The 24,900-nt window shown below is 39.2% G+C and overlaps 1 protein-coding gene across 3 annotated transcripts in view; it reads right to left on the reverse strand.

Moving 5' to 3' along the window:
• LOC136692419 (uncharacterized) overlaps positions 1-24,900 on the reverse strand; it is a 178,086-nt gene that overhangs the window by 9,980 nt on the left and 143,206 nt on the right. For all 3 annotated transcript variants that reach the window (XM_066665798.1, XM_066665797.1, XM_066665799.1), the window contains exon 4: positions 14,866-15,071. In XM_066665798.1, the coding sequence (XP_066521895.1) occupies positions 14,866-15,071 (206 nt within the window). The remainder of the gene's footprint in view (positions 1-14,865; positions 15,072-24,900) is intronic.

Genomic DNA, 24,900 nt, shown 5'->3' on the forward strand with positions numbered 1-24,900 from the left:
TGAAGTCTACCCGGTGCCGCATGGTTGTTAAGAGTTCCATATTTGGTGTATGTTTATTGTTTTTATTTTCATTCTTGTTTTTAATCATTCAATCTCTTTAAAACATCCTTATGCTAATTTCACACCTGATCTGTTCAGGAACATCTAAAATATAAGAAATTTGACTTAATAGTGGCACGGTGGCGCAGCAGGTAGTGTCGCAGTCACACAGCTCCAGGGACCTGGAGGTTGTGGGTTCAAGTCCTGCTCCGGGTGACTGTCAGTGAGGAGTTTGGTGTGTTCTCCCCATGTCCTCGTGGGTTTCCTCCCACGGTTCAAAAACACACATTGGTAGGTGGATTGGCGACTGAAAAGTGTCCATAGGTGTGAGTATAAGTCGCCCTGCTAGGGACTAGCGCCCCCTCTGGAGTGTGTTCCTGCCTTGCCCCCAGTGATTCTAGTTAGGACCCACCATCACCCTGAACTGGATAAGCAGTTACAGACAATGAATGAATGAATAAATATAATATAAATGAGACTGGATTCTGACTACTGCATTTACATATCTGTAGGAATAATTTTTTTAATCACACACACAAACAAAACAAGCATTTCATTACAAAATGCTAATAATCCAACCTCACAAGACCAAACACTGACCCCTACATGTATGACCCCTGCTTGTAATGTAGCGCACACTCCTGGTTTGTTTACTAGCCTCAGGGAATGAAACTAGGTCCTAGTGTGTGAACCTACAGCTCACAGGACAATCTACAGTGCAAGAGCACAACTAACGCAAATTTACCAGATACTGTAAGCCCAAAGCCCAGGGCAAAATCTCAGAGGTCAGTTCTTCACTTTTCAATGAGGAGACCCTCAGTATCTGTTCCCAGTGATTTGCATTGCTGGTAGGTGTACTGTGAGTTTCTCACACAATAATCTTTATCCCTGAAGCGCTCTGTATCAGGCTCCCAGCCAGGACAACAGCTTCAAACAGCCTTTGTTATTCAGTGATAACAAGACTCTGGTGATGCTAAGCGGAAGATTAAAGACAAAAAAACACCATCTCGGCTGCTGAACATGTTGCTGAGCTAGAGATAAAGAATCTTTAGTTGAGATGACATAAAGTGGGACATCACCAAATAAACCAGGTCGGGACAGCCCTAGATATCCAGTCTCAAACATAAATAAATAAATAAATAAATAAATAAATAAATAAATAAATGTTACCAGAACTGCTACCTTTAATAATTTCAATTATTAGTATATAATTGCAATTATTATAAGTATACATTGTTATATACTGCATAGGTTTTAGTATAGAAAGACATCTAAAATTGTGGCTATGCAATCAAAGGGATTCACATTCACATGGAGTGTTCAAACCTCAAAATATGTACTTCTCTCATGGTGGCACTTCACATCGCAGCGTTGAGTAAAGGTTTTTGGAACATTTAAGACACACAAGTTTAGAACTTGCGGCAGGAACATAAACTGCTCCATCTGTTCATCTTAAAACAATCTGTTTTCTCCATCAATTTTCCTGCACTTTAGGAGCAGGGCATGCTGTCCTCACTCTCACATCCCTCTTGCTCTCTCCAGTGAAATGGCCATACAGGGTATGCAATTAGTTTCATTGGATAAGACATGACTGAATAAGCTACTCCTATTCCCCATTACTACAACTGTCCAAAAAAGAATAGTGCATGAACATTATTATTTATTCTCATTAATTTATTACAAACCTGTCCCAAATAGACACATAGTACGTATGATGTATGGATCATAATGTGTATGATGACTGTGTGTATGAATGTGTATAGTCTATGCACTTTCACTTAGGCTTTAATTAGAATGATGTACATTGTGTATGATCAAGTGTATAGGCCATAATTAAGCCTAGTATGAAGGTAAATGCATTTACTGGGTATATCTTGTGTACTATATCTGTACTTTGGAGCACTGAGTATATGATTCATATGATAATCAATATGTAGCTGTAATATGTATATGTAAACATGACGTGACGTGAAATTAATATAGATGTGACAGTATAAAAATTAATAACGTATATGCTCTAAAATAGCATCAATTTACATGTCACCTTTCTGTTAAAAATAACAGATTGTTTACAGTTGTTTACAGTTATGATAATTAAATCATATGAGGTTTGACTGCATTTCCACAATAACCTGTCGGTACTGACGCAGGTGTGGGACTTGAGTGACATGAGGCAGAAAAGTGCAAGGCAATGTATTTAATCGGGTTCTGCCTGGAGACAAAAGCCCCCCATCACTGGTGCTTTAGTGCAGTCTCCTCAATTAAAGCTCCACCCTGATAAATAACTAGCAGCAGTGTGTTCTGAGAGGACCACAATAACAGTGGAGAAAGGTCAGGAGGCGTGGGGAGAGAGGCTGTTTTTGTGTTTTTCCTAAATGCTTGTCTGCCAGCGCTTTTCCAAAGGTTAAGATGTCATAAGATCACAACAATGCTGAGCTGAGGAGAGCTCTGTGTGTGTGTGTGTGTGTGTGTTTAAGGGTGAAGGGGGGAAGGCGGGGGGTTCACCCTGATTGAAACACACACTGACAGTCTGCAGCGTGGCACTGGCACACGGCAGGGCGGGTGGAGTACAGGAGGGACAACATACACACACACACACACACACACGCAAAGATACTCCAGTCTCAGTGCTACTGTTGCTCACAGGGGACATGGAGATGTAGACAGAGAAAGACTGAGAAAGAGGGGGAAATGCCACCAGAGAAAGACTGACAGACACTGAAAACCCAGAGAGAGAGAGAGAGAGAGAGAGGGAAGAGATTAAGACCAGGGGAGGGGTACAGGACTTAAGAGGGACAGTTCATTACACCACAACAGAAGTCTCTGTAAACACTATTAGCCCAGCAGATATATGACCCAAATTTGACCCTCCTGCAGACTGCTTCACTGATAACTGTCCCACACTTGCCCTCTGATGAACTCTCTTTCTGACATATTTACACCAATCACAATATTAAGCATCAAGAGAACTGCCTTCTCATATAGAGGAGTAACCAGGAGGATGATGTAGCAATATTCTCCAGATCATACAGTATATTGCTAAATGTTTGTGGTCAACAGCTCATTGACACACTCCCTAGCTCCTTTAGTAAAAAAAAAAAAAAAAAAAAAAACACTTACCTTGCATCTGCAGTCATTGTCTATTCTATCAGCTCCACTGACCATACAGGAGCACTTTGTAGTTATCTATCCTCCTTTCATTCTGTTTTCAATGATCAGGACCACCACAGAGCAGGTAAGATTTGGGTGGTGGATCATTCTCAGTGCTGCAGTGACACTGACGTGGCTGTGGTGTGTTAGTGTGTGTTGTGCTGGTACGAGTGGATCAGACACAGCAGTGCTGCTGGAGTTTTTAAACACTGTGTCCACTCAATGTGTTCACTCTGTTAGACACACATACCTTGTTAGTCCACCTTGTCAGAGACAGTAGCTCATCTGTTGCTGCACAGTTTGTGTTGGTCGTCATCTAGTCCTTCATCAGTGGTTGGTGAACTATACCCAGTCCAGCAGTGATACTGAGGGTTTAAAAAAACGTCAGCAGCACTGCTCTGTCCACTCATACCAGTATAAGTCATTAACACATCACCACCACTTTCTGTGTCACTACAGCACTGACTATGATCCACAAGCCAAATGATACCTACACACATTATACAAATACTGGGAATGATCTTGGAGTCAAATTCCCACAAATCCACAGTGAGACTAGATTGTAATGTTCTCTGTAATTGCTGGAGGGGGTAACTGGGATTGTGAATGTCACAGCTCACTCAAAAGCTGAATCTGGCCTGTTAACAACCTAGTAGCACTAATGAATATTTGCTAGTTAGAGCCACAGAGCTTAGATGCATCACAGTCTAAGCACTGTTCGAATCCACATCGCTGTTTTCCAACGGCCAACGACTCTCACTTCTCTGTGTTTGTTTTGTTTGTTTATATTTCATGAGTCATTTCAAACTAGGCCGGCTCTCTCCAGACCCGATGATTCAGGAGGCCGTGGTAATGACACCGCCATCCTGTTGTGGAATGGTGGAGTTGACTCAGGCCCTCTTTATAGCGGTCTTTCCCTAAAAGCAGCTTTTGAGGATTTTCGTTTCCATTTAAATTCCCATTACTTTCATGAGACCCATTTCAGATATCAGATCAGTATATAGCAGGGGTCAGTAATATGTCCAGGTCTGGACTGATGCTGTCCTATCTGGGCCTGGACCTATAACTGATAAATGATTGAGAATGATTTCATTTTTCATTGAGTGTTTATTTTAACTGGTGTTACTTTTATAGCCACTACAGGTGTATTGGTCCAGTAAACTCACAGACCAATTTCATGTGTCGCACATATAACAAAATATATCACATGATGCTTCTCAGCCAATCAGATCTGTGCATTATGATGAGTAATATGACTCGACTAAATGACACAAAATGCAGGGCTCCAGACACCTGTTCAGGGGCCAATAAAAACAGCCCACAGCCTGAGATAAAAGCTCTTGTGGGACACTTTTGAGACGGCAGTGTTTTGTGCAGTAAAAGCAGAGTCATTATAAATAAAGAGATTGATCACCAGTTGAAATATGAACAGGAGTTTTTGTTTTGCTCCACAGTTTAGGGATAAAATGTGTTTGGATGTAGTCCCACCTTTTAGCTTGCTGGTAATGGATAAAGTCCCACTCTCCAGCCAAAAGAGCCAAAAAGGGTTTGATAGTTTTGCAGTGAGCGGAGGAGGGTGGACCATATCGTGAAGCTAGAGGGGAAAAGCAGTGAAGCCAACTACAAGACAGGGCATTAGGTACGTTTTTGTAATATGCACATTTTTCAAAAGCATTGTGTTTGTTTTCTATTTCATTTTTTTAAACTTGAAATTAGTATTGAAATTGTCATTTGATTTGACATTCTGTTGTAACTACATAAAATGCAGATAAAAGGCTGATTTAATTATTAGGCTACTTCAATCTGGTACTGATCATAATGCAAATTAGGCATAATGATCTTCTGGACATTGGCTTGACATAATCGTCTCTAACTGGATCATAATTAATTTGAATAAAATACCCCTGGTATATGTTAAGGATTGGCAGGAATGTTTTAACTAACACAGGCTGTCACAAAAGTCAGGAAACCCCTATATAATAAGAGAGCTATCCAACTTTAGACAGCCTGTGGGGGTAAGGAGAAACCTGTTAGGTCATGGTATTCCCCCGTCTCCCACAGTTTGTATCTGAAATTGGAGCACCATCTTATTATATGTGTGTTTCCTAAATTCTGAAACCTCGGTATGAAGTCACTTTGGTTGCAGATACACTATATGTCCAAATGTTTGTACAGCCCCCTAATAATTAGTGAATCCAGCTACTTTAAACTGCACTTTTTGTAGACACAGTGGTTCAATTGTGCATGAAATGAAACGGGATGCTCTGGAGCAGTCACGCATGGGCCTTGGGTCACCATGCTCAATTTCAAGTGTCAGCTAAAGGAGTATAAATCCCACCCCCACACCCCCACACATGCACACACACTGCTGTGGGGCAGTGAAACTGCATTCCCTAGTGTAATAAAGCACTATTCAGGACATTTTGTATGAGTTGGAGTGGTGTTTGTGATCCAGAATGAATCATCTAAAACCAGTAATTGACCTCACTAAAGCTCTCAAGGCTGGATGCCATTAAAATCTCACAGAAATGTTCCAGCTTCTACTCTAAAGCCTTCCCAGAAAAGTCTGCTACTGCAGCAAAGTGGGTAAACTACTTATCACAACCTTAGCTTCAGAATATTATTAAGCTTGAAGCAAATTCCATTTCAGATCTACAACTTAGCCCTACCCCTCCATTTTGCAGAGACTTAATGTGTCTCAGCTCTTGTTCGGAAGGTGGGTAGGGCAAAAGGGTAGGGCTGTACACCCCTTGAAATAGAGATTTTTCAGGGGCGTGCTTCAAATTAAGGGTTATTAATGCCTCGTAAATCACCGGCTAGATGGCCAACAAAAAAAATAAAAATAAAAATTCTGATATCACTGCAGACTATCCGCAGACCACAACTGAAGTGCTGCACGTTTTTTGTGTTCTGATGATGTATCAGAACACGCTCTTGAAGGCTCTTGGATTCTTAACAACTACACCTTATAACCCAGTTCCAAGGAGCACGATAAGACTCAACAAGAAAGGGTAGGGGTAAAATTATAAAATGGGATTCAGTAAGAACTTAATACTGTACAGCATCATGATTGGCATGTCTCCATTCATATTTGATGTAGGCCATAGGCTACAGTGTTGATGTGTACTGATGTGAAACACCATTCTTATGAAGCATCAAAAGCAATCTGACCTCTAATAGCATCCCATGTGGTGCTAAACAGGCATGAGCAAGGAAGTGAGTCAGGAAATTTGCTAATTTATCAAATATAAAACATTTTTACTATGTCATTATTGTGTGTAATAATAAAGGATCAATTTGACAGGTGTTTCAAAATTTGAAAGGTTTAGAATGTTAAAGCTCTCTTAAAATAAAAACTGTCCAATTATTCTTTGTAGTAATGCCAGAGATGAACCACTTCTTTTAAAGGACTTTTTAATGGATGGCCCTTTAGTGTATATTAGGGTTTCCAAGAATGAGATTTATCATAAGCCTCGATAAAATAAGGTCTGCTGTGGTAAAACAACATTGGCATTGCAGTTTAGTCCAAGACTATGTTTAATCCATGTCCAAGAAACCAGCACAAACTGTTCTACAGCAATTAAAGCCTTTTCCTAGAACTGTATGTCCGAGCCAAGCACCATTAGAGTGTATCCCGTGTGAAATGTGATTTAGACTCACACAAACATCACATGGCCCCTCCAGCGAGACCTGTTCTGAGCTATGGAACTTTACAAGCCCTGCTTGACCACAGCACCGAGCTGTTACCTGCACCCATGGCCTGCTGTTTCTCTGTAGCTATTCAACATGTTGTTTAAGCATAAACCAATTTCCTGCCGTAAAATTACAGCTCATTAATGTAAGGATGATGAGGGCTGGAACAACAGCAGATTACCAGCGCTGCCGCTGTATTAATTACCGCTTCATGAGGCACATTCTTCACCCCCAAAATGTTTAATAGGAAAACTTATGAGCATTTCGCCTTGATTACAAACAGCCCCAGTTCTTTTCTGGTTTTCCGCTCCGTTCTTAAACAATAAAATGAGTCGAGAAAATAGAAAAGAATTACTGTACATGTCACAGACTTTTAATTTCCCCTGTTAGCATGGAAAGAGCCCGGAGGCCATGGCACATTCGCAGCACCATTTCCGCAAAATACCACCTTTCACATGGAATTTGCTATCGGAACTGCTTTGGTTAGACGTCAGCCACTTTGTCTTTCCATTATGAATTTAGCACAGAGTTGATCATGTTTATGCCAGGATTTCAATGCATTATTTACAAGTCAGAGGCTAATAAAAGGAGGTCTGCTCATTTGCTAATGATTCAGGGCACCCGGAGCATTATTCCAATTACTTATATTGAAAAAGAGTCTAACAGAGAGAGAGAGAGAGAGAGAGAGAGAGAGAGAGAGAGAGAGAAAGAGAGAGATAGAAAAACAGACAGACAGAGTGAGGGAGAGAGTTTACCCTACTTTCAGTTTAATTGAAATAATTCAGAGATTACTTCAGCTTGTTACCAAAATAAGGGTTTGTGTGGAGCACTGAACACAGGGCATGTGTTTAGTCTAAATACAGTATCACTAACGAAGTGTTTTTCACCATACAAAGTCAGAAAACACACACACACACACCAATATCTCTGTCACTGTCCAAAGAAAAACATGTATCTCTATTTTTTTAAGTTTACTACATCATTTGAACACAGCAGCTGTCCTACAGAATGTGTGAAAATGTCATGATGAATGAGCCAATAGAAATACTTCAGAATTACCTGGAAAAAAATAATCTTCTTTTACACTGACTTCCATTTTTTTTTCATTTCTAAATAAAGTAGGTATTTTGGCGATACATGACCTTCTTTGGACAGTGATGATATGCTAAATATAGCACAAATCCTTTCAATAACTATGCACTAATTGTCCACTCTTAACTCTGGAATTTTGAACGTTCCAAAAATGTGTTGTCTTAAGTCAGAAATGAAGACATTTATGAATCAGTTCTCCAAAGAAAACAACAAATCAATTATAGTTTAGTTTTTTATTAAAAACCTGGCTGAACAGCAGAAAGTCAGGCCTAAAGATATGAATTTCTCATTTTTTCCAAGTAAATCATAGGTATTAGAGACTGGCACACAGTAGAGATTTTGATAATCACAGGCAAAAAGCTATAGTTTATTTTTGGCCTCTGTTTTGATGTGTCATCTTGAGTATGTATTTAATCTCTGAAACCATGCAGACACAAAAAAGTGACACACTGAAGGCCACAAAAAAAACTCATACCTAAATACAAGAAGTATAAAGGAGGCCTTTTGAAAATCATGACATGCATAAAGATATTTTTATGCAATCTGTTCATATCTGTAAACAGAAGTTGAGAAGTAGGTTTTATAATAATCCATAAAGGCTAAGATAATTCTTGTACAACTTTAAATGGTGGAAGGTGCATGTTGTCAACTAAACGGCATTACTGTCCATGTCAAAACACGACTTTGTTTACACAAAAAAGGTGATATGCTAAAATGACTTGATTCCAAAATACATGTCATATGCACATGGATAACAGGTTTTTTAAGGTTAAATTACAGCCTAGTGTTGCTTTAAAAAGCAGAACTTCCAAATACATGTCAGTTTAAGGTCTTCAAAAGCCTGGTCTCAACTTGAATTCATACACATCTGATTAAACTATCATTCCCATAATTCATACTAGGTGTACAAAACAGTTTGTGGAGAAACAGTTAGCCCTTTGTGGAGGTATATGTGAACTTCAGACACCAACCCAGTGAGAAAAATCATCCTTTAACATGCCCTTAACCCCTAAACCTATCTCTAATTATAATAGTAAGCATAGCACTAAACCCAGAACCTAAATTTAAGCTCCAAAAGGTAAGTGGCTTGATTTTTTCCCCTCACCACAGTTTACAGTACTCTTTCTGTAATTCTTCTTCAGGTACATAACAGACATTGAGTGGATGAATTATTTATGAAACAGTGCCTCTAGTGGAGGGGAGCTCACATAATGAATGTAAGATAACCAAGCCTCATAATTTACCAATGCTATGAAAAGAGTGCTACTTTCAAATAATGCATTTATTTATTTATCTATTTATTCAAACATCTTGCCTTTTTGCAAGGTAAGTGCTTTAAAACACTTTAGTAACAATTTTATCAAAACAATTGAAAGGAGAAGCGCATATATGGCCTGTGTTCAGGAAAAGCAGCATTTCAATCCAAAACATTCAATTCACCAAATGCGACAAACATTTCAAGATAGGTGACTTTCTCCTGCTCCGTTCACAATAGTAACCACAGCCTGTACTCCCAATTGCGAATCTAGAAACCAAACCCTGTCTCAAGCCAAAAGGAAACCTCAGAGCCTTGCACAACCTCATGTTCTTCCCAGACTTCATCTTCATGAGAACTTCTGTCTTACTCAGAGCGCTGAGGCGGTTAATTGCCTAATATGGGCATCCTAATATAGTCCCTTTCCCCCTCATTACCACAGCACCATTCTCGTTAAACAGAGTGTCCATGCATGTCCACTCGGGATGCTGTCCTCTTGCCATCAGCTCAGGATCAGGAGCACACATGGCAGGCCTCAGAAGGCCACACAGCTCAGCAATTCAGCAGGAATTTATTGTTAAGAAATCGCTGCCTGGACTTGGCCACACTGGTCATTAAAGAAATGGTTTGCTTCAGAGTTTCTACTGATCTTTTACACTCCACAGTGTTTCTTGCCTCGAGTGTGCAGTTCTAGGTACAGAATCTTTATTTTAAGGCGCAGTGTGTAATATTTAAGAGTATCTATTAGAAGAAATGTAATATAATATATAAAGCATGTTTTTATTACTGTATAATCACTTGTAACTATGAATCATATGGTTGTTATTTACTTAAAACAAGTCCTTCATATCTTAAGTGAGTGGGTTTTGTTCCAACAAAGACCACCATGCTGTGCAGTCATGTTTCTACAGCAGTCCTTATAGGGACCATTCAAGACACAAATGGAAAAATCAGGAACAGCAGTGCTGCTTGAGTATTTAAACACTGTGTCCATTCACTATCCACTCTGTTAGACACACCTACCTTACTGCTCCAACTTGTAGATGTAAAGTCAGAGACTGTAGCTCATCTGTTGCTGCACAGTTTTGTTGGTCATCTTCTAGTCCTTCATCAGTGGTCACAATACACTGTTGGCAGGATATTTGTGGTTGGTGGGCTATTCTCAGTCAAGCATTGACACAGAGGGCTTTAAAAACACCAGCAGCACTGCTGTGTCTGATCTACTCATACCAGCACAACACACACTAAAGCTATTTACACATCTGAACTCCAGAGAAACATCAGAGAGGTTTCTGAGTGGTCCTTTCACACAGTGGGAGATTTTCTGCATTAGACATGTTCTCAAAGCTGGAAATATTCCACATGCTGTAGACATTGGATGGCACTTCTTCAGGAGAAACTCTGGTACATTAGAGGCTCTATTCACACATGCTCTCACTCTGACTTTACACAAAGTTTCTACTTGGGCACCAGCAGGATAAAATCAGCGTAAAGTCCGGGACAAATGTTGCAGGTGTTTGTGTTCCCACATACAGCTCTTCCAGGTAAATTCCAGAGAATTTCTGGGTTACTGTGTATGTGCGAAAGGAGCTTAACACACAACCACCAGATCAGTTTCACATCAACAGTTCCTTTTGTCCTGTGGGGGTCCTGATCGCTGAAGAACAGTTTGAAAATGGGCCAGTAAGGTATGCTTAGCAACAGATAGCCTACCCTCTGTAATTGTAGAACTGTAAAGTAAATTTACATAGTAAGTAGAGCTGAGAAAATGGACAATGAGAGTAGCAACAAGACGATTTGAATGATATAGTGTATGTAGAAGAAATTTCCATGTAAGACAACACACACATCATTTATTCCAAGTAATGTAAGACTATTTCTACTGGTCCCTTCAGCCTTGATTTGATCTAAATACAATATTTGATCCTCTAATTCCAAGCTGAACCTTTTGTTGTGTCAGCTCACTCCTTACGAAGACATCTCAATCTCATTGTAGGTTAATGTCCTATTTCCAATGCCATTTCACATTGGAAAATGCAGTCTGAGTGTTATGTATGAAAATTGCTCTGCAGTATCTCAGGGGCCCAAGCTGAAAAAAAAGGTGGGGTGGAGAAAAGAGGGAGTGGGGGTGGGGGGGTGGGGATCAATGCAGCTTTTAATTTTACCCCTCATTGATCATGTCAATAGCGCGCATACCTCTCTCAAGCAGCAGAAGACTGACTCATATTTCTGGTTGGAGCGAGACTGTAATGACTCCTCGGTGAGTGTGACACGTTTATTTATTTATTTATTTATTTTCTGGAGTGGCAAATTACTGAACGTTCCTTTACAGAAAGAAAGAAAATGTGATTAATATGGAGCAGACATTTAGTGTTCTTGAAATTGTAGTCATAGTTAAAAGACGTGAATCACATCAAGATACACAGACACACAAGCGCACACACACACACATGGTGGAGGGGGGGGTGTATGAGGAGGAGATTCAGAGTGTTTTGGCTCATTGCTTTAGTGATTATAGTCGTGAAAGCACAGAGGTAAACTGAGTCTCGGAGTTATAGAGAGGAAAAGGTGTTTATAGAAATCTAATCAAATTTATCTCGACTTAATCAAGCCCCAGAAAAATACTTCATGCAGCAGTGGCCTGCAATAAGTGCAACACACACACACACACACACACACAGGTGTGTTTTCCTGTTTTTATGGGCTTCCACCACAGGTATCCACTGAAAAACAATTAATTTAAGCTGAATGTTTTCACTAAAATAATTACAAAAATAATTCCACTGAAAAACCAAAAGCAAAAATTAAAGAGGTGGTGTATAGTACATATGTTTATATTCTCATTGGATGAGGGGGTAGTCAAACAAGCTGCAGGCCACATTTTCAGCAGCTCTGACCGAAATCATGACATCAGCTTATTTCTTTCTTTTTTCTTTCTTTCTTTCTTTCTTTCTTTCTTTCTTTCTTTCTTCTAATAAAGCTGCAGTTTTTTGGGAAAATAAAAGATTTTTCCTTATGAATGCCACAATTACAATGGGTTAATGAAAATGGAAAGATTTGACATTTGAGCATGAATGTTATTTGAGAAGAAACTGTAAAAACATTTCTTCTCTCTCTCTCTCTCTCTCTCTCTCTCTCTCACTCTCTCCCAGGTGAGTGACAATGATTAGAAGAGTTTAAACTACAAAGACATCCTCTCTTTCTCTTTCTCTCCTTATATTTCCCTCATCATATTCCTTCAGTTCTCTCTCACTTTCTCCTGTTTTTCTTTAGTCCCACTTTCATTTACTTTGCTCTCATTCATCCTCTCTCTCTCTCTCTCTCTCTCTCTCTCTCTTCTCTGTATACCTTTCTTCCAATCTCTTCCTCCCTTTATTTTTTTCATTCTTTCCTCAGCTTCTTTCTGTTGTCTTTGATGTTTTTCTCACATTTTCTCCTTCATCACCCTGTTCACTCTCTTTCTCTAGTTCTTCGGTCTTTTCCCTTGCCCACATTCTTTAGCTCTGTTCCCTCTCTCTCTCTCTCTCTCTCTCTCTCTCTCTCTGTTACAGCAGTATGTTGAAGGCTTGCGGGTGGTGTCACATGTTTTATTGTCATCTCTGCAATTAGACAGGCACAGATGTGCGCACCTCCTGGCAACCCCAAAGCCCCAACCACCAAATTAATTTTAGCCTCGCCCTCTTCTCCCTCATTCCAAAACAGGTTGAGCAGAAGTGGAAGGCTGTTTTTGACTCATAGGAATCCCCCCCCCAACCCACCCACCACTCAGTGGCTCACAGTCAGAGTGTTAGCCATTACACTGCTCACCAAGTGGCAGACTATAACTGCCTTTATCACAGAGGGAAAACCGTGTTTAGCATTGTCCATCAAACGTTTATCATTTACATAAGAAAAAAAGTGTGATTTTGGTCAGCTGGTTTTAATAAAAATTTGGATATTAATTTTCATTTTCAGAACAGCATTATTACCCTTGAAAATATTTGTGACATTGCTATGTTGGGAATACTGCCAAAACCCACACATTGTTAAGTTGTCAGCATTCATCAAGTCTTTCAACTGCTTATAGCAGTTATGAGCTGCAAGAATTTGCAAAATGTCAAATAATTATTTAAGAAAACATTTCCAAGTAGGTCACATATTAAAAAAAAAAAAGAAAATAAAAGTTATTTATGAATGAATGTGATTCCTGTTCAATATTTCGAGGCAGAAGGTAAAAGGCAAAAGGTATATACAGATAAATTGTTTTTGTTCTTAAAAAACATCATTGAATAGTAACCCACCAAAGAGATATGATTACATTTGCTAACAGATAATAGTTTCACATGCATAATGTACATTTTAGATCACATTTGTCAAACACGTGGCCCGCCGTGTCATTTGATGTGGCCCGCAAGAGCTTTAAAGATCTGATTGACTGCAATCTAGTGGCTTAATGCCATCGCTTCAGGGGTAACATAATCTGCATGAATTGTGGGAAATGGAGTTTATGGACAATGTACGCTTTTAGACATAATTATTAATTATTTCTCCACTAATTCTAAAGCGTGCATTGACCTTAAACTACATTTTCCACAATACATGCCGATTATGTTGCCCGCCAAGTGAGGGCATTCCACCACTAGATTTCAGTGTATCCTCTTCGATGTGATTTTTTCAACAAGTGGAATTAAGAAATAGCTACAAATATTGATCCCAAAATGTCCAGGAAAAGAAAAATTGATGCCGATGGAAGACAGTTTCAAGAGAGATGAGAAGGTGAATACATGTTTGTGCTTCAAGGAGAAAAACCGGTATGTGGCGGTGGCAGTTGTCAAGGAATACAATTTACATCGGCACTTTGATACCAAACACCGAGCTATGTATGCCAATGTTAGCCTTCAAGAAAGCAATTAACTGTACAAGAATTAAAAAAGCAAACAGCGATCACAGCAGAATATGTTCAGAAGAGCTCCGGCCCAAAACGATGCAGCTGTGAAAACTAGCTTTATTGTAGCTGAAGAAATTGCTCGCATGTCTTTTTCAGAGGGTGTATTTTTTAAAGCAGTGTATGCTGAAGGTCATAACTTGTGTTTGATCATATTTTTCTTTATTCACTTGGATAGTTTGATCGTTGATTGATGGGGTAATATGAGTTTCTTAACCTCACAAATTAACAGGATTTATGCTGTTAACAGGGCAACAAGCAAACATATTTTTATATCTATGCAAATATTTATAGGTTGAATAAGTAATAAATTCAAAGTTATTTAACATTAAGGAGTACTTACATTTATTCTATATTACATTTGGTTACATTTAGTTACATTTATACGGTCTTATTGTTACATCTGGCCCTTTGAGGGCAACCATTATGCTGATGTGGCCCTGTTTTAGATGCTGGATTGAGATTTATTTGAAACTGAAAGTGCATTTCCCTGTGGTTGAGATATATAGTATGCCACTTTGTTTCACATGGGTGAGTTTTTGTTGCAGCACATTAAGCCAATCCTACACATCGGATTTAAAAAAAATCTGTATGAAGTACTTTCTACAGCAGTCATACAGGAATAGCCTTTTTTCCTTTTCTTTTGACTCACATACACTGAAACTGTACTTTGGTACTCATGATGGTTTGGCACTGAAACTCTGAGACTCACCTGACCAGCAGAGTTTCAGTCAGCAGGCCGAAACAGATGGCAGCGGTTCTGAAGAGTGCATGTGGAGGGGGATTCTGGAAGGCTGTTAGCATGTGAAATACTGCAAAAGGCACCAGGGCAAGCAAGAATACTCCGATAACCACCACTGGCCATGTTTGCCACTTGCAGGCCAAAGTCCTCCACACAGCTGTCCGACACTGCTGATACTGTCCAGAGAAGAAAGGGGAAAAAAAGCATGTGTTACTAAGAGTAACAGACAGTTACTAGTTGCTATTAGGAAGGAATGAACTCATTAAGTGCATAACTCGCATATATCTCAGCATAATTCAATCCAATTATTTTTAATTGTTTTAATAAATAGGTTATGCTATATACACAAATGTGCAGACAAAATTATAATACAATACTGAAGGAGAATTATTTTACATTTGAAAAAATATGAAAAAGTTATTTTTTATATACTTCATTTAAATACATTAATAAGTAAATACAAGCAAACAACTGAATCACTAACTTAAGACTGATGCTGTGTTCGTCTGATGACGGAAACTAGGAAATACCATTTTTCTGACTTGTAAATTGCACCCAATCGGTGGACAAAGTCATATTTCCCACTGGTAAACCCAGGATTCTAGATGATACATGAGTTTATGAGATGTGACGTATATCGCTACCTTTCACCTCTTCCCCAGGAGAAAATGGCAAATATGCATTTGAATAGTTTTATTATGCATGTTTTCTGTGAGCCCAAAAAGGCAAATGTTATGATCAGATTTGTTATTACTCAAAAACAGTTTAGTTGTTATTTAATGGTAAATCACTTTTTGGGGACATATTGGGTCTGTCCCAAAACCTAGTGAGCTGTCTAAGTAGGCACTGACTTTGTAGACAGCATTCGTCTGTCCTCATGAGGCAGATTATTGAGACACACTAGAGAGCAATTGCGTCACGGCTTGTTCCCGCCCACCGCACGCAACCGGTGTTTGCTCACCTCAGCGGCTAGCTGGTAAGTGTCCATTTTTTTAATCACAATTTTGATTATTTTTGCTCGGGGAGAAGAGCGAAATAGACGCAATGCATTGCATCTTGGGATTGCCAGGAAGGGTTCGATGCTGCTTTAATTAAAATGTCTTCGTAGACTGCATAGAGATATCTAAGAATTGGAACAGCGTATGTGTCAGGAGCGCACACACTGTGATGTAAAATGCTTTCTATTTAGACAGCTCACGAGGTTTTTGGGACAGACCCAATGTGTACAGTGGGGGGATCTTCAGCCAAGCACCTGAACGCAGTGAAGTCATATTTAGTACATAACCACCCGGTTTATTCAACCTTCCGATCAGCACCTGAACACAGTATGCAACATGCATGAAATTTTAACCCTTTAATAAATTTCTGTTGTCATAAATCACATAAATCACATTCAAATTTCCTCAGAAGCTACATAGTGCAGTTTTTGCGGTGCTGAGCTCAGAGAAGCAAAAACAGTCCCGAATTTTAAGGTTAAAATATTATGTAGTGTTTCTTTTCTTTAATAAAATGACAACTGCCACTTTTAATACTACACAACAGTTACCATACCCCGTCCAAAGTGTGGGAGAATGTTTGGATTTTGAATTACAATAACAGGTCACAAAATTTTTTTTTTACCTAGTCATGCGGTTTTATACACACAGAGTGCTTCCTGCAGAAGGGATACGTCTAGTCACTATAACACCAGCGGCGATTCACAACCGAACATCAGTCTAGGTCTGGGAAGCAGGCCTAAGAGGTTTTAAGGTATTTTGTTTTTTAGAGGATGTGTCAGCAGGCTTGGGTGAAGGCAGTGAATAGAGGCTGATAGACGGACCTGAGTCTCGAATTTCGCTTTTCATTCAGAGATCTGAAGCCAAGTCATTAGGCCTTTTGATTGGAAAACAAACAAAGCTCTCTTTGTTAGGGTGAACATGTCTACTGATGAGAGCTTGTGGCTTCACACCTGTCCTCTCTCTCCCTCTCTCACACACATACACCCACACACAGTGTCTTGCTCTCTCTCTCTCTCCCTTCAGGCATGGAGTGCTCTGGTGTTCCAACACATACAGGTCTCCACTTAACATCAGGGCTAGCAGCAGCAGGGCTTATAAAAGCAGGGCAGGTTAGGCAGGTCTGTATAAATGTGTGTGTGCGTGTTTTCTCTCTATCCATCCTCACCCTCAGGCATTTTGTTTCCGATATTTCTGACTCAGTTTACAGGTGCTTACAACCGTCATATTCAGAGAATAGGCTTCAATAAACGGCTTTACACATGTGCAGTGTGGACATGTGCATTCTCAGTCTCTGGAAAGGAATGTTCCTAGCTTTTTTTAAGCTTCTTAATGCATTTTAGACCTTCAGCTACACAACACCTAACTAGAATAAACACAGCAGATCTAGACATTAATTTCAGTGGAGATACTTCTGTACAGATAAAGAGCAAAATTATTTCCCTCTGACTAGAAAGGGTTGGGGGGGGGGGGGGAAGAAAAACACACACAGACAAGCTAAGAACTCACAGCGTGATATTTGAACAGCTTTTAATTAGCGCCCCAGCCTCATCTGCAAATGCATACGGCATCGCCCTCTTTAGAATCGCTATTCATTAATTAGATTCGTTGTGGTGAGTGTCATTGAGCTATCCGCAATGTTTAAGGTTACATCAAACCGCAGTAAGTGGCTTCCTGATAGCAGCACACATCCGTCTTCATTACTCAGACCACTGTCTCTCCCTCCCTCTTCTTTCTCTCTGCTCTTCATCCAAACAGAGAGAGAGAGAGAGAGAGAGAGAGAGAGAGAGACTCAAGTTAATGGCTACACAAGATCTGATCCAGACCTGATTCAAGAGGGACCCTGAATGTTTCTCCACACTGATGCCCATGAGTTTACCAAAAAAAAAGTGGGCACCCCCTTATGGGGTGTTTAGTGGTCAGTAGTGATCAGTTCTACATACACATACACACACACACACACACACAAATGCTTGTTTTTTATACATTTTCAGGATGTGGTGTAATGTCTCACATGTAGCGTATTATTCATTGTAGTTACACAGTATAAGACGTAAAATATCCTAAGCCAATCCATAAAAGATTCACATAGGGCCCAGACCACTCTCTTCCTTCCAACTACTACCACAACATTTCTGCTATCATCTAATTATCAGCTGTTTGGATATTCATTTGTTGTGTACATAGTGTGTTCACTGTGTACAGTAGTGGTACATTATTGTTACAAACAGTGTAAACGTGTCTTTAAAGATACGACAGTCGTTTAAAGTTCAATTGTGTTCCCGAAAGTTACATTACACTCTTTCCTCCAGAAAGAGAGGTGACTATTTATAAACGTTTTTGACAAATTTGTGTAAAATAGCATAATATAAGTCATGGTGATGAAGTAGAGGGTATGAAATCAACTCTTATTTAATATCTACAATTCTTATAGAATATGGTACAACTAACTAAAAGTACTAAATATGAACCTTTGAGAGTGCCCTCACAGTGACAGTTTTTCTGACAGTGTAGTTTCTCAATAAAAGCAACGCTCCACTCCACCCATAAGCCCTCAGCTCTGCTACTGAAACCCCATCACTCCACCCCTCATCAGAATAAAAGTCCTTGTATGAACAAAGCCTAAAACCAGCCTCCTTACAATGAAGCGTGGCAAATCCAGCCGTGTCCTGTGGGCAGTGTCCAATGTCCACTGGCGAAAGACGACCAAAGAGGACGACCAACACACACTGTGCAGCAACAGATAGGCTACTGTCTCTGACTTTGTGTCTACAAGGTGGAACAACAAGGTAGGTGTGTTTAACAGAGTGAACACAGTGTTTAAAAACTCTAGCAGCACTGCTGTGTCTGATCCATTCGTACCAGAACAACACACACTAACACACCAACACATCAGTGTCACTACAGCGCTGAGAATGATCCACCACCCAAATCATACCACATGCCCTGTGGTGCTCTTGAGTGTTGAAGATCAGGGTGAAATAAAGAAACAAATTATGCAAAGAAATAAAATAAATAAAATATTCATTGATTCATTCATTATCTGTAAGCGCTTATCCAGTTCAGGGTCGCGGTGGGTCCAGAGCCTACCTGGAATCATTGGGCGCAAGGCGGAAATACACCCTGGAGGGGGCGCCAGTCTTTCACAGGGCAACACACACTCACTCACTCACAGCTACGGACACTTTTGAGTCGCCATTCCACCTACCAACGTGTGTTTTTGGACTGTGGGAGGAAACCCACGCGGACACGAGGAGAACACACCAACTCCTCACAGACAGTCACCCAGAGCGGGAATTGAACCCACAACCTCCAGGTCCCTGGAGCTGTGTGACTGCAACACTACCTGCTGCGCCACCGTGCTGCCCTAAGTAAAATATATATAAATAAAAATAAAATACATTAAAATCTTCCAAATTAAGGAAATATTATAACAATATATTTGATTCTCAAGAAATCATTAAGCCTTTTGTGACGGTGTAGGCGGCCTTGACCCTATCTTAATACTTTAACATTCAGAGAGGAAAAAAAATAAAGTCCTTAGAAATGCGCCTAAGAGGCATGTGGTTCTTCTTCTTTTTTTTTTTTTTTGTGGCCCCTAGGAAACAAAAATACAAGGCCATCAAAGCAGAACAAACATGAACACAGCAGACTCCTAAAAGCAGCAGATAAGCTGTGGGTGGAGAGATTCCCCTCTGCTCTGGATGCATCATATAAGCCCACTGTTCTGTCCTGAATGGCCTTCTCTGTGGGCCACCGGCCCTCTGCATGCTTTTTTTCCACACCAGCCCCCACAGTGACCACTGCTCCGTCTAAACAAGCATTCTCCACCACCCCCCGCCTCCTCCTCCTCCTCAGCACAGACACTAAACACTCTGTACATTAACACTGACCCTAGTCCCTGTGGGACACTTCCTACAGCTCAGCTCAAGAACCCACACTGCCCCTTACCCAGTCAAGTGGACAGAGGATGGAACAGTGCAGGCACGTCTGGAGGGGGATGTACAACATTTTTTTTTTATAATTATAACAGTTTAATAATAACAATAAGGTGCAAATGAGAATGCCTAGATGTAGGGTTTTTATAATGATGGTATTATGAGTTTAACAATTTTGTCTACAGGGAACACATCAAAACATGGCATCTCTCTGAAAATGCTATTTGTTATTAGATTTAATAATCTATTTATTTTATGTACATTAAAACATAATATATAAAATGTGCCATAAATATTGCAGAGGCCATATTTTGTATTTAGTATATAGTGCTGTCAAAATGAACACATTCTCAGATGTTCACTCACATAGGAATTTAATGTAATCATTTTTTAAATTCTATTTAAAATTTACCAAATTTGGCCAAAACTTCCTCCCATATTAAACTCTTTTTGCAGAACTTAATGTATTAGTGTTTTTAATTTGGAAATGTAAACACAGTGTCCCTACCGTTGAGCTCAGGAGGTAGATTATTTTATTTAGGCAGAAATATATATTAAATATCATAACTGATTCTCAATATTACCCTTCCTCCTCTCTCTCCCGCTCCCTCACCCTCTCTCTTCCTTACACACACACACACACACACACACACACACACAAAACTCCTGTTTCATTAATTTCACTTTTAAAGCTTCTGTGTCTGTTGCTAAATCTCTCCCTGAAAATTTTACTCAGCAAACTAAGAGATACTAATTTAAAAAGCTATATAATAAACAAAACAAAGCAGTGCTAGAATTGTAACTTTATTGTTGTGAAAACATTTTTTACTATTAATTTTATAGTTAAATATGCATTATTCAAAACTTCAGTCTTATAAAGGGACAATGTGATTAATCATGATGAATTGCAGCAAACTGTGTGATTAATTATTATGATTATTATTATTATTTTTTAAACAGCCCAACTGCTGCTTAGAATAGGGTCAATGTGTTTTGAGTACTTTTCATGGACTATTTCCACAACCTGACTATGGGGGGCATTTAAAAGGATATAGGGCACCTCTCTGCTCTGTTACACTACCTAATTTTGTTGATTTCCACCTTACCGCCCAACTCCACTGGTTTTCCGAAGCCAGGCCCATATTCAATCCCTATGTATGATCATATGTTACCAAGGCTGGGACATTTTGTACTTGTGTGGACTTGTGTGCACAACCTTTACTGGCCCTGAGAGAGAACTGTGTTCAGAAAATAGTGGTTTGTTCTTTAAAAAGCTTATGTCTTTATAACGAGAAGTCAAAATCGGCTGAATTTTAATAAATGTTAATTTCTTCGGGCAGTGGTGTCCTCCTGTGAGAATTTCTCCAATGAACGAATGTGCATTTTAAAAACATATGGAGCTTGATAGTTATCATGCAGTAATTAGATACACATTTGGCCCCTTTTTGCTCTCTTAAGGACCCCTGCAGACCAAGGGTCAAAGTGCAGTGGCATCAGTGTCTAGAAAAAACATTGGTTTGGTACTGAGTCCCTCTTTTGGTGGGTTTGTCCCATTGAACAAGCTGAACCAAAAAAGTGGTCTTAAGAACATTGAAGTGGACAGTTAGTCCAAAATATGAAGCAAGTGAATGGGGGTAAAAAAATAAACCAAAAAAAAAAAAAACACTTTGTGAAGAAGGCGTTGTTCACGATTGTAATCAAAAAACACTTTTTATAAAATTCAGATGATGTTTCCTCACTTACTAGCTCTCCAATTAGCTTTTGTGTTGGTGTCTGACAAGTTTGAAGTGTTTACAAATCCCTAGTGTCTGTAAAAGAGTAGAAAAGACTCTGGTTCAGTCCGGTATGCTAGTCTCTATCCCTCACTCTCTCTCTCTGCTCATGGCAGAGGCATCTGGACTACTCATATACAATGGCAAGAACTCCAAACATTGAACAGCATGAACTGGGATGAGGATTATTGCTCTGCTTCTGCTCCATAGGTGGGTAGTATTGACCTATTTTTGCTGTTTCGGATCACTTTTCACAAGGTGAAAATGTATCCAAATTCGGGAGACGGCTAACTGCATTACCGAAAGTGCTACAAAACTACACAGCTCGAGTTACAAATGAGTTTCTGTGGTAATTCAAACAGTGAATAAAAACTTACAGACAAGTAAAATTTCATCCATGTACAAACAACTGTGTTTTCCCCCTTAAACATGCAGTTCCACATTAAAGGATACTTAGCCTTTAGAATGTAAACAAGCAGAGAGTACTGCAATTGCCCACAATCATAGACATTCCCTTTAAAGACTAATCCTTTAAGACTGATATAAACTGAATCTTTCTGAAGTTGAATCCACACTTCTCAAGGCTATGATGCATTTATAGATATGTAAACAGTATGATCTAACACGGCCCACTTCCTTTCTCTTCATTCATTAGCATTCATTTTACAGATAAAACACACGAAGAAAGGCATCAATACAAGTAGTAAAACGTCATAAGGTTTATTATAAAAAGATGAATTCCAAACGGATAAAAGTGTATTAATAAATAAATAAACAAATGGCCTCATGCGTCTTTCATCCAGTGATACAAAACACAGTGTCACAAAAAGAGCTTTAAATCCATATGTTAATATTTTTCACTATTGCCATCAAGGAAATTCCACATCTGCTCCAAATCCCATTTAAAGGGGACATATTCTGGGTGGCGGGGGGCAGGGTCACTTTTTTCAGTGCATTAGCACATTAATGTATGAGCTCCTACCAACCCACAAACTGTGAAATAAAACAAACAAGTCAGTTTTTTTTTAGCTGCCTAATTCTAGATATGAATTGTTCTGATTCAGTGCTGCAATTTAGGTGGAGTGCAGACATATAAAAATTGTCTCTCCTCCTCCTCTGAGACTGGAACTGCATTTGTCCAAGACAAAAACAAACCCAACAAGAATGGAGAAATCAGTTTATGGATTAAATATACTGAAAACATGAACGGAGAAGGTAGAGAACACTGCTGTATGGTTTGATCCTTGTGGTATTTTGACCAAAGTGTATCACCAACATTTCATTAAGACTCCAGAGAACCGTGTTCACTTGTGGAAAAAGGGTATAATGTGTCCTCTTTAAGAATTTTAAATGGTTTGCCGTTTTTACTGGTGTGCAATTACAATATAAGCACTTTTTTGTTTTAAGAATTTTAACCTGTTGATATTTAATATATGATACAATTATTTTTAGTACAGTTTAATGGAAAATAGCACTATTCTCAACAAGACAAACTGGGGTTCAAATCCCAGTGCTGGCAAGCACAGTACTACACACATAAGGGTCCTTGGGCAAGACTCCCAATGTTACATTTGCCTACCTTTTTAGTAGAATCAAAAGTTGCTCTGGATTAGAACTCCTGCCAAATGGCTTATATGTAAATATAGCTGTTATTGAAAGATTCTCTAGGGAACCAAATATAGTTGTCCAATCCCTCTGAGCAACTCTTGTTTTCAACTTTATTTAAAAAGAGTGGAGCATGATTCAGTCACATCCTTGACCTCATATGACAGATGTTATTTTAACAAACAAAGAGTTCATTCCCCCTGCATCTGAAACAGTCAGCAACAGTCACGTATTAGAGGTTATGAAGAGAGACGTTTACGAGCAGCTTTTAGTTCTGTTCTGTTCTTTCAGAAAAGCAATGAAAATTAATTTGCGCAGGGAGATGAAGGAATAAAAAAGAGAGAATGGCAAGTGTTTCTGAGCTTATCGCCACAATTTCTGCTGTTGTCTTCTCACTGAATAGACACAAGCACGGGAGATATTACTTTGTTAAAAGAAACATATTTTTCCATCTCGCTAGATAATGGACGCGAGTCCCAAGGTAAAAGCTCCGGAGAGAAACGGATGTGTTGTGGAACAATGCAGCTCTGTCTTCTGTAGGAAAGGAAAATGCGAAAGGAAAGGAGAAGCAGGGAGAGGGAGATAAGAATGTGAAGTGTAGGTCAGGCTCCAAGACTTAAATAATCAGACAAGAGATAACACGGCCAGTTAAAAGTATTTTTCTCTCTCTCTCTTTTTGTGTTCCCTTCTTCTTTCTTTTTTTTTTTATGGCAGGGACCTGAATAGAGGCACCGCTGTTAGCCTTGTCTCTCCAGGCCTTCAGTACGCCCCTATGTGTTCCTCAGTTTTATATTTAAAACAATGGCTCCATGAAGGCCATGGCGATTCTGCTAGGGTTAAAAGCAAAAAAAAGTCGCAAAATACACCAGGAAAATCCGATTATCTCGCTGGACCCGGAGGAACGAGCAGCATTATTGAGACAAGGGGAAGTGGTTGGTGGGGGTGGAGGTGGGGGGTGGGTGGGTATGAGTTTTTCCTTTTTTCTTGTCCACTGCAAATGAAAGCAGCCTTGTATGTACATCAGACATATTGAAAAAGACGAAAGTGCTTTAGTAAAGAAGATCCCATAATAGTCTATTTCATCAATTGAGTCAAAAGCGATAGAGCAGGAAGATCAGTGAAGTGGCTTTGGGCTAACTGGTTTATATCCCTGCACTGACAGAGAGAGAGAGAGAGAGAGAGAGAGAGAGAGAGAGAAAATCAAAAAGGTTGGGATGACATCATGTCATACAAAGCACTGTGTTCATGTTGTTTGGGATGTCAAAGAAACAAATTTCAATAACCAACTAACTAATTAATGTGCATATTAATTTATTACAATATAATAATTATGATAATTTTCTCCTTTGGATCCAAACTCTGTCCGAAGCTAAAACTCTCCCTTAATAAGTTTTATTGAGTAATTTAAGAGATTCTTAACGTTTTTTTTAAATTTGCATTAAATATAAAATTTTAAAAAATACAGATATTGCAGTAAAGTATATATAAGAATACAATAATGAATTCCTCTTGCCAGTTTGTCATGCATATCCCACTACACATTCATCTCTCTCCCAACAATACAAGGAAGTATTAGCACTTAAAAATTATTAGTTTGATTATTTTATTTTAAACCCATAGACATTCTTTCATTCATTAATTCATTGTCTGAAACTTATCCAATTCAGTGTCGTGATGGGTCTGGAGCCTACCTGG

The sequence above is a fragment of the Hoplias malabaricus genome, chromosome 3 (assembly GCF_029633855.1).
Source record: "Hoplias malabaricus isolate fHopMal1 chromosome 3, fHopMal1.hap1, whole genome shotgun sequence".
NCBI lineage: Eukaryota > Metazoa > Chordata > Actinopteri > Characiformes > Erythrinidae > Hoplias > Hoplias malabaricus.